The following is an 11,477-nucleotide window of genomic DNA, read 5'->3' on the forward strand; positions in this document are numbered from 1 at the left end:
GAGATACAACCACTGTGACTAGACTGGTCTTTGACAATTGCCAACAGTGTCCACTGGCTTTAAACCTTTGCCCAAGACAAATCTTACAGGCAAGGGTGCATGGCAGAATTTACTTAAATCTTGACTTTAAAATGAACTATGATATCAATTTAAACATGTTTTCGTGATGTACACACTGTGCAGTGGCGACTGTATGAGCAGCTCACAGAAATAACTGGTGAACGGTGCAGCTGACGATAAAGCATTATGCGGGTACCATGCCATTTCGCTTCAATTGATTTATTCATTTATTCATTTATTTTACTTTAGACAAACTGTTTCCTCGTTCTCCAACTACTCAAGGAGATTAAGAAAACAACAAATAATTAAGAAACGCAACTATGATCAACAAGAGAAGATAATATAATAAATCTATATAAAACAGTTTCTTTGGGTAAATAATATAACATCCATCCGTTGGTAAAATTATTTTTGGTTGTAAATTATTCGTTGATGTTGTGTTCATCTAGCTAGGGAGCTCTGGACCTTTTGGACATGTAATCCAATTTGCTAAGATTATAAGATAATTTACCGCGGATGAGGACAGCATAAACTTAAAAGATGGCAACATCCTGATATGATTTATCTTAGGATAACGACGTCTTGAATGCAGATTGTTACCTTCTTGATAAACATTATCAAAGGATGTCATAAAAGTAAGATGCATCACATGATGTTGTCATGCCTTCCATCTTGATATACACTCAGCAAGATGGAAGGCGTTTGCAGAGCTCCGTAGTAAACATTTACTGTTGTAACATGTTTTTATGTGATTGATGAGATTGCATCATTTGTACCGGCATCTGTGTCTGCATATTAATAGGCCGCTGATGTGCAAGAAGATGTTTCAGGGAGTTGAACTCTTGACGTAGTGTGTCCAACTGAGCTCGTAAAATCTCGTTCTCTTTCTCGAGAAACGTGGCCCGCATGGAGACTTGATCCTCTCGTTTCTTGCGGGAATCTCGCGATCTTTTAGCAGCCAGGTTGTTGCGGTTCCTTCGCTCAAAGTATTTATCATCTTTATCTGAGGGTGGGACTGGCTTCTTGTTGTTTCGTCTCTTTGATGAAGTGCTGCTGCGTGATGAGCTCCCTACAGACACTAGGAATAAACAGATCAAAACATCAATAACAACATCAATACAAACAGATTTAATGTGTTTACCGAAAACATTTGTAGGTAAACAAAGACAAGCATTTACCGTAGTCTGATACGTGTTCAATCAAAAAAGGCATTTTGCAACATATTTCTTTGATTTGTTTTCAATCGTCAAGCCATCTGGCCTCGTGACAGTGTGTCAGTTTATTTCTCTATGGTATACTATTTTTCAGAACTGTTGCGAGGTCTTGGCATTAATAAAAGATGCAGCCATTAAGAACGTTCAGAACATGGACACAAACGAGGCTGCATTGTGAACTAGTCTGGCCCTCTTCCTCTTATATTCACCTATCACACACTGGGACCATGACTTAGATATGAAACAGATTTTACCCATCTCCAATATACAGTACATGTACAATGTAGTCTTATTCCATTGTTACTCACGTTTAGTTCAAAAATAAACTTAGAAAAAACACTTCTCCCAATATTCAACCATTATGCCATGTGGTTTTCCATATTGGAATCTAAAAAAAATTCGTGTAATAATTAGCCAAACGCAAAATGTATGGCAATTAGTTTGACAGTTTAGAATAATTAAAAAAATAGGACAAGAATATTGGGATACCCCACAAGGACACTTATGAATGTTGCTGAACAGTTGCAAGCCTAATAAAGTCAAGTTAACAAATGTATGTACAGTGTATTGAGTTGTTCTTTACTACCGTCATCTACCCCTCCAAAGGGTTCTAATTAAACTTTCACAAGAGAGATAATTTGAATGTTGTCATGTTAGAACAAACTTACTGTTTAGCATATCAATATTGTTATTATTCGTTATAACGTCTGGCATAGCCTGTCCCATTAGTTGTTGATCTGCAGGTATTATTCCCTGATCCGTGCCTGCAGATTGTGCGTGGCTTTGCATCTGTTGCATTGGCGGCATGACGTTGTTGGTGAGCTGCATATATTGGGACGGGATAAGGCCCATGGAAATACTCGTCATCTCGGGCGAGACACAGGCGTTGCTTGATGGTACCGTAGCCGTGGGTACACCGTAGACATTGCTCGGTAGGCTGCTTGAGGACGTGGTGGAGGTGGTAGAAAGCTGACTGATGGAACTAGGGGTCTGGAGATGTGCTGAGGCGGCCAGGGTTAGCATGTTACTTGTCTGGTCTTGGCACTGGGTGGACGCCGGGGTTGATAGGCTAGCGGCAGGCATTAAACTGATAAGAGGAGACTTGTTTTCTCGTTGTTCGGTCTCGTTTGTGGTGACATTTTCTGTTGGGAAAACGAGCAATAAGACATTATTTTGTAGTTAAAAAAACCCAGGTTGATTCTCTCATATCAGCAACTACAATAAATTCTCAAAATCAAACGGGAAAATTGTTCAATTTTCCTCGGCCGATTGCAATTTACACGATAGTTTTTTTAACGCATATCCATTTCCTCAAACATCAAAAATAGAAATCAATTTGGAACTTGAGAAGTGAATACACTTACCAGCATTGTGGCTGACAGCTTGCGTGGGCGAGATCATCGTATCACAGTGTTGTTGCTGTTGTTGTTGTTGTTGTTGTTGCCGTTGCTGCTGTGCTGCCTGCACAGCATGAAGAAGTTGCTGCTGCTGTTGATGATGCTGCACAGCTAGCTGCAGCACCGGCATGCCACCCATGTCATTGGCAGCCTGTAGTGCCTGACCGAGTAGCGACGAATTAGAACCCTGCATATGTAAAGGTAGAGCTTGAGGCTGTTGCTGCTGCACCATGTTTGCACCACTGGTCACCGACGTAATAATGGGTGTGCTTCCCGTACTGGGGACCATGGTTGTTGCTGACATGTTCATCTCCTGGGCGTGAGCTTGATAGGCTGCTGCAACAGCAGCAGCTACAGCTGTTGCATACTGCTGCTGATGAGTGCCGACCGGCTGCTGCTGTTGTTGTTGTTGTTGTTGCTGTTGTTGCTGCTGTTGCTGTTGTGACTGCGGCTGCATGGTCAATCTCGTTGGGCTACTAGACTGACTGGAGTTGGAGTCTGATGTATTGGGGTCAATGACTTCAAGAGTCAACTCCCGGTAGAAGCCTCCAGGCTGGGTACAATCTTCAGAACCTACAGTATGAAAACGGCAACATTTAGAAGTCATGGAAGAGCTGGAAATACATGCTTTAATTTGGCACAGTGCACATGGTTAAAACCATGTCAACACAACAACAATTCCATATGCCTTCTTTCGATCAAATAATTTTTTTTTTCGTTTGGAGCATCGTGTGAATATTTTCCCGGTACATGTATATTAAAACCTGCGGCTACAACCGTGTATTTTTTTTTTTTTTGTTTCAGGAAAAAGGGACAATTCCTAACACATGTTTTTACAGCTACCTTTTATCAAACAGTCAACATCAGTTCGTTATACACGTACTTGTTTAAATAACAGTTATAAAGATATTTTGAATTTCACGTAAAAAGAGAACGTCTGCGTATTTAGACACGTTTTTCAAAATAGATACCATTTGGGTTTTACATATACATGTACATGTAGCATCAGTCACAATCTAGTGTCACTGGGAGGAATTTCCTTCCTAACTCGACCGGAAAGGTTGTAAGATTATCTCAGTGTGATACTCAGGGTGGCAACGGTTGCCCCTTGAAATGTTACAGCGGAAATGTCTTATAAGAATGCCCTTTACCACAAGACAGTGGACACTATTGGCATGGAGGTGGACTTAAAATAATTATTAGCATAAAACCTTGGTAACGATTAATGGGGAGAGGTTGATAGTTTAAAACATTGTGTGAAACAGCTCCCTCTGAAGTAACGTAGTTTTCGAGAACGAAGTATTTTTCAACGAATTTGATTTCGAGACCTCAGATTTTTGAGGTCTCGAAATCAAGCATCTGAAAGCACACAACTTTGAGTGACAAGGGTGTTTTTCTGTCATATATCTCGCAACTTCGATGGCCGATTGATCTCAAATTTGCACAGGTTTGTTATTTTATGCATATAGGTTGAGATACAGCAAGTGGGAAGACTGGTCTTTGACAATTACCAATAGAGTCCAGTAAGGAGAACCCGCCTTGGTGCCCGTGTCCTCTCAAACACAAAGCACAAGGCAGGCTCATGTAATCCATCAATTACCATATTAATTGGTTATTTGACCAGTCCCAGCGATCGTGTTTTAAGAGGCGACATACATCTCAAATTGAATACTCTGTCTGAAACCGGCAGTTTTTACAATGAATAGTTAATTTATTTTTCATTTATTCTTGCTGGCTATCTATATCAGTTTAACAATTATATATGTATATTACTGCTGGATACACCGTTTATACCGTTCAGTTTTGTTTTATGTAAAAAAAAATTAAACTCTGCATTTTAGCAGTTTAAAAAGAGTTTATGAATTCCATCTTGCCGTTTTTCATCTCAGACTTAATATTGACCTGGCCACTAAGGCTTCGTTACCAATATAAAATATAATTTCCCCACCCCCAATATTTCCTTATATTTCCTTAAAAAAAAAACCAATAAATAATATTGTTTTCTTTTTTAGGCCTATTTATAATAATTTAATATAGAGAAACAACATTTGAAACTCCAATTGTTGTTACTGGTGCCTCACTGCACTAATTGTTTACTTAGCCAAGACTTTTGCTAAGAAGTATTTTCTGCTCATCAACTACACAAATGTAGCATGACATTGGGTCGTGTACATTGTTTTACAGGGGCACCCCCCCAACAAAAAATGGTTTTCTACAAAATTGTAAGCATTCTTCATCTCTACCTACCACCCCTTTTTCAAATTTGTTACCTCGCAACTACCCCCCGCCCCCCTCAAAAAAACAAAAACATAATGCAATGTACATGTAGTAAAATACTGTAAAGACACACAATTGATGGTTTCAATAAAACAATTCTTCGAAAGACCCAGTGCACCATTGCCCCATTATTAAACACTAAGATTAAACCATGGAGGTAGAAAGGGGAACAATAACTAGTGAATAGTTCACTTTATATAACACCCAAGCAGATCCTTGCCTTTTGATTGGAGGATTGTCCGTCACATGATAGCAAATAAAAGTACCATTGCACGCTGAGTCACTCACCGTGCTTTTTCGTTCCATCCGAAAAGTACCATTGCACGCTGGCACGCTGCCAGCGTGCAATGGTACTTTTCGGATGGAACGAAAAAGCTGAGTAAAAACATCACTGCGTGCGCGTGTCTTTGGTAACGCAGCAGGTGTTACTGCAAGAAGGCATAGTAAAATTACTAGCATTCGGCTTGTACAGTTGAAATTGTTTGTTTTGAAAGTTGTATCTTTCAATCAAAATGACAAAGTTCTACTTGGATGTTATATAAAACAAATAATGAATGTTTTTCATTCGTGCAATGGTGCGAATATGTTCATTCGTTGAAAGCTGGAATGTTCCATTCAACTCGGCTCCGCCTCGTTGAATAGAACATTCCATCTTTCAACTCATGAACATATTCGCACCATTGCACTCATAAACATTCATTATGTGTATACTATTTTTTAGGTGCCCAAAAGTGCCCCAATGGGATTAGGAACGTAACTCTGAGAAAACAGATCTTAAAGAACAGAAAAGTTTGAAGATTCCAATCGGAAACAATATTTTTTAATTAAATTGATCGTGTCAAAACAAAATAATTATTAAAATTTCAAAATATTGACGAGAAATGATCAATGAATAAATGACCATTGTAGGTCAAAGGCTGAATTGAATTTGAACTACACATTAATATTTGAATAAATATGTTAAAAATATAAATAAATGGCACGAAAACCTACGACAAAATCACGGAACACCAAGAAAAAACGAACAATTATTATTAAATCGAAAATAGCATGGATTGCATATTCATTGTTAAAATGTGCCATCTACAAGTTGTCCTATGACGTTGTCGCAATGGATCGACTGTTTTCACTATTCGTAACAACTAAATGTTCGGACACCAAAATGTTTGCTTGAATATATTATTTGATGAATAAAAACGCGGTGATATCCTGTCGTCATGATATGTGGTGGATATCATCACGTTGATCCTGCTGTCCCGTGTGTATGGGATGGGATGAAAGGACAACAGTAGGCCCTTTACCATGTTTACCTTTTGTTCCCAATCACCCAAGAATCCTCACAGATCCCGTCCAAATCGCCGAATAAACTTCTACCTCTACCCATCACTCCTAAAAGGGCCGTCTAGACATGACCTCCCTGTTTACGTTTATGTTGGACGCGTCGATTAGAACCCACCCAACCACCAGGGGGACCAATGAGCCATTTATAAGGGACGCTTTCTATTCGATGATGGTTAGGCAATATTACGCAAGATGGCGGCCCATTGTTTGTACACGTTATTGAACACAGCGGCCATTCAAGGCAAATCCTTAAGCCGACCATCCATGGAGCACGCCAGGCACAAGAAGAGAAAATTACGGGAAATTACGTAATGAAACTTCTAAAATAGCATCCACTGTACCACACTTGCAAGACACAAGGACATAGAGAACATGTGCTCTAATGTTTACATCGGCATGGGAATCATTTTGGAGGCAGGTTTCGAGAGGGAAACATCGGGGACTAAACTTTTGGGTGTGTTTAGGAAACAACAACCGGGCAAGATTGGCGTTATGAAGGCTTCCTTGCGGGTCTAGTCTGTGGCGCACAAACCTACTCGATCTCTATTGCTGAAATACCAAATGATGGCAAAAAGTGAGGGCATTTACCTAAGGGAAGGGACTTGTTGCCAGGTTTCCAATCAACTGAAAGTTTTTTTGGCCACTCAAGTTTGATAGTATCCAAATAAAAGAGCTGTTTTGGAGTCACACCAAGTCTACTTCCTCATGAGATGTGACCAGTTTTTCCCGTTTGGGGCGAAACAAGGCAGCGATATCTTCTTGATTTGACTTACCTGCAGAGGATCGTCGTGTGTTCCTGTTTGTAAATGAACTGATTGGTGGTATAGTTTGAGCCTCCTGTGAATCACCAAACTGGGTAAAACTTCTGTAATCTGAATCCTCGCTCATTTTCTGCTAAAGTCCTTGTCTTAGGGTAAAGTCAGCTCGAATTTACTACACGTATACCTTCCACCAACACATAAAGGGTTTTACATTTTCACATTGTCATTATGTTGTGTTCATTTATTGCGTGGGCTCTACTACGTGAGTCTCATAGGCTCGGACAATGTACGTATTATGCTGTGGTCACTACAAGGTCCGCACACAGTGCTTAGGCTCTGGAACCGGCTCAAATCTGCATATGCATTGACCAGTACATACAACCGCGTGAGCGGGCAGTGCACATTACGTATTCATTAACCTAGATTATGCAAGACTTGTGAGGAAGGGATAGGGACACGGGCCGTGATGTCACCAGAATGCTTACATGGAGACGGAAGCCACAACAGCAAAATTAAACATGCCGAACTTTGACCCGTTTGGTCAGATGGTCAGTTGTGTTATGTCATGATTTTGGACATGGAGTTGTGCAGTGTTGAAGGACTCGGCAGACGTCGATTGAATATAATAATATTCAAATTAGCCGTCCAAGGATTTCTCCGTAAACAGCTCATGATTAAAAGCTAGACACACCAAGGACGAAATACTCGGCTGATTTTGTCTCAGCGTTTGCTCTGTGGTGGTCAGTAGACTGAATAGCTACAGTTAAAGGGACACACCGGCTCACCGTTTACGCAATTTAAGGGTGTATAATCATAAATAATGTTTTATAGATGGTTGCTGTAAAAAAAAAATCATCAAAATGTCACGTATTTAGCGAAAAATGATTTCAAAAACCCAAAGCGGTAAAAGGCCAGCGTATACTTGTTTCCAGCCGTTGCAACTGTGAAATATTCGTGACATTGTCGCACAATGTTGTAAGTAGACTGGTGCTTTGTTTATAGCAACGTTTTACTATGACGCAGCATAAGGATCCAGTCTATCCATACAACCAGCATAAACGGATCAGACCAAGCTGAAGCTAGCCGCGAATTCTCGGCCGCGAAATGCCAGCCGCGAATTCTCAATTTACGGCCGAAAAGTCCAGCCGCTAATTCGAGTCGCCGCGCCAGCCGCGCTTTTCCCGTTTCACGAAGCGACAACATTTCCTAAGTTGTTCACCCACACTTTAGCCACTGTTTCTTTAGTTTGGTAAATTCATGGCAATTTTGGGTATTGGTTTTGTAAAATTTCGTTCATTATAACAAAATTGAGGCCAAATTAGGGTAAGATAATTGATTGTTTTATGCTTTATCTTTAATAGTAACGTAGTCGACTCTCTGCAGTTGTTTTGAAAAAGACAAACGTTAAACCAAAGTACCGTACGTAATTAACAAATAATTTAATCGTTAAGACCATTTCATAACACATCTAAATATTCCGTTGAGCTAATTAGAACAACAAATTTGTTCCTAGTTTTACCATTTAATATATTGTGTGGGGTTTGTCTCTTTTGAAGGGAATTTTTACTAACTAAATCAACGTACTTAGTCACTTTAAACAAAATGTACCTCATAATTGACAAATAATTAATTTTGAGTGTTTGATCATCAAGACTATCTCATAACACATTAAAATATTCAGTTGCAGCTAATTACACCAACTAATTAGTTCTTAAATAAACCACTTTATATGTTGTGAGTTTTGTCTCATTTGAAGGGAATTTTTATCAAAAAAATAACGTAAGTAGTAACTTTAAAACAAAATGTACCTTATATAATTAACAAATTGTTAGTTTTTAGTATTGAATTATTAAGACCATTAATTTCATAACACATTGAAATATTCCGTTGCAGCTAACTAGACCATGTAATTAGTTCTTAAATAAAACAGTTTATAAGTGTTTGGTTTTGTCTCATTTGAAGGGAACTTTTAATCAAAGAAACAATGTAAGTAGTCACTTTTAAATAAAATGTACCTCACATAACTAACAAATTATTACTTTTTAGTGTTTAATCATTAAGACCATCACATAACACATCGAAATATTCCGTTGCAGCTAATTAGACCAACGAATTGGTGCCTAATTAAACCACTCTATATGTTGTGATTTTTGTCTCATTTGAAGGGAATTTTTAGACTAAAAAATAACTTAAGTAGTCACTTTAAAACAAAATGTACCTCACAGCATTAACAAATTATTACTTTTTAGTATTTAATCATCAAGACCATCACATAACACATCGAAATATATCGTTGCAGCTAATTACACCATCTAATTGGTGCCTAATTAAACCACTTTATATGTTGTGGGTTTTGTCTCATTATGATTAATTTGTTGGTTTAATTAGCTTCAACGGAATATTTCGATGTGATATGAAATGGTCTTAATAATTAACCACTAAAATTAATTCTTTGTTAATTATGCGAGGTAAATTGCGTTTTAAAGTGACTACTTTTGCTATTAACAAAAAACACAAAATGAATGTAATTAGGAACTAATTAGTGGGCCTAGTAAAGCTGCAATGGAATATTAATTTAGTGTCTAAAGATTTAACACTAAATTTATTATCTGTGGATCATATTAGGTACATTTTGTTCAATGCAATGTTTATTATTATTTTTTATTTTTAAAACAACTGATATTCAGAAAGTCGATATGTAACCATTAAAGTTTGATGGATCGACTGAAGCATTAAAAATTTCAATTATCTTAACCCAATTTGGCCTACATTTTGTTACCATGACCAAAATTTTGCAAAACCAACATTCAAAATTGCCATGATTTTACAAAATTTAAGAAATAGTGGCTTATGTGTGTGAACAACTTAGGAAATCCTGTCGCTTCGTGAAACTACTTTGGTAATGAAATTCGCGGCTGGCGTGGCGGCTCGAATTAGCGGCTGGACTTTTCGGCCGTAAATTGAGAATTCGCGGCTGGCATTCGCGGCTGGGAATTCGCGGCTGAGAATTCGCGGCTATCTTCAGCTTGGTACGGATCAGGCAAATCCTTCGACGATGGAGGTAGACCTTCGTGCTTCGACGTACATCCAAAGATCGTCACGAAGAACACAAAGAAACTAACCCAGAATATGATTGGACAGGGACAAGTAAGTAACGCATCCCTGGCCCCAATAAACTAGACATACTACCGCACAGCCATGATGCAGTTTGGAATGCGATCGTGGCGTTATGTGCTCCCGACGTGCCAGGACCCAATTTCATAAATGCCTTCATAGTGGCAAACAACTTGCATACCACAAAATAGTATTGCAAAGCTGAAACTGATTACCAGCCAAATTTTAATTAAATTTGAATACTTTTGGCTGGTGCCCGACTGAATTTTTAAACAGTAAAGAAAATTTGTAAGCATTATTTTCTGCTAAACAGATCAAACTGATCAATGGGCCCTGTTCACAGTGAAATATTTTTTTATCTTGGGGGGGTGGGGGGGGGGGGAGTGCATCTTGAGGGATTCAAAAGCGTCCTTGTGAGAATGTATTTTGAAACGTAAGCGTAGCTGCAAATCTTGAAACGTAAGCCTAGCTTGACTCGGGATTGAAAGCGTACCTTTTGATTATAGCGTAACTGGAACCTTAACATATCTTGGATTGTATAAGCGTAGCTGAGTAGCTGTGTATAGCTTTAAACGTAACCATTTCTTTTGGAACGTAACCATACTTTTTGGAACGTAAGCATATCTTGGTACGTAAGTGTAGCTAGGTTTTTTGGAACGTAAACGTAGCTGCGTATGAAACGTAAGCCTAGCTCGGGATTGAAAGCGTACCTTTGATTATAGCGTAACTGGAACCTAATTGTATCTTGGATAAAGCGTAGCTGAGAAGCTGTGTAGCTTGGAACGTAACCATATTTTTTGGAACGTAACTATATTTTTTTTAAATGTAAGAATATATTGGAACGTAAGCGTAGCTGGGTATTTTGGCACATAAACGTAGCTGCGTATGGAACGTAAGCGTAACTTGACTTAAAATGCTCAAAATAGGCCAAATTTGATGATTTTTTTTGAAGGACTGTTCGTTTTCATTCCTGCAAGACCGTTGAAGTCATATCTTAAGTCTATTTTGTAGCCCAAATAGCCCAATTCGGCCGGTGTGTCCCTTTAAGTTACGGTTGTTTTTATGGCATCACGAGGCGAGTCATAGGATTGAAGGTTTGTGGATCAATTTATTGCTCAGAGTTCGAGCATAGAAAGACTCAGAGCATAGAGAAGGACAGTCGGCGCAGAGCATGGATGGAGGAAGGCCCGTGCACGACAGAGCTATATAGCTGCTTCTGCTGAAAGTTCACTGGAAGTTAACCAGCTGAGCTTTTAACCAGCTTGCCATTCCGAAGAACTGTTTTGACAATATCCCTTTATGGATAATGGTAA

The 11,477-nt window shown here is 38.8% G+C and overlaps 2 protein-coding genes across 3 annotated transcripts in view; one reads left to right on the forward strand and one right to left on the reverse strand.

Annotated features, from left to right (window-relative positions):
• On the reverse strand, nucleotides 1-7,618 carry LOC117288360 (mediator of RNA polymerase II transcription subunit 15-like). Of its 2 annotated transcripts, none has more exons than XM_033769190.1 (4): nucleotides 7,063-7,618; nucleotides 2,639-3,244; nucleotides 1,943-2,416; nucleotides 1-1,138 (listed from the first exon to the last, which is right to left on the reverse strand). In XM_033769190.1, exons 1-4 carry the CDS (start codon nucleotides 7,175-7,177, stop codon nucleotides 786-788), a joined length of 1,548 nt encoding a protein of 515 aa, XP_033625081.1. In that variant the 5' UTR covers nucleotides 7,178-7,618; the 3' UTR covers nucleotides 1-785. The 2 variants fall into 2 exon arrangements, with proteins under 2 accessions (XP_033625081.1, XP_033625082.1); XM_033769191.1 differs by lacking the exon at nucleotides 7,063-7,618 and adding an exon at nucleotides 6,259-6,348.
• Nucleotides 7,619-9,381: 1,763 nt separating this feature from the next.
• LOC117287887 (carbohydrate sulfotransferase 13-like) overlaps nucleotides 9,382-11,477 on the forward strand; it is a 42,327-nt gene continuing 40,231 nt past the window's right edge. The window contains exon 1 of the mRNA XM_033768485.1: nucleotides 9,382-10,197. The gene's annotated coding sequence lies outside the window, so the exon portion shown is untranslated. The remainder of the gene's footprint in view (nucleotides 10,198-11,477) is intronic.

The sequence above is a fragment of the Asterias rubens genome, chromosome 3, assembly GCF_902459465.1.
Source record: "Asterias rubens chromosome 3, eAstRub1.3, whole genome shotgun sequence".
Classification (NCBI taxonomy): Eukaryota; Metazoa; Echinodermata; class Asteroidea; order Forcipulatida; family Asteriidae; genus Asterias; species Asterias rubens.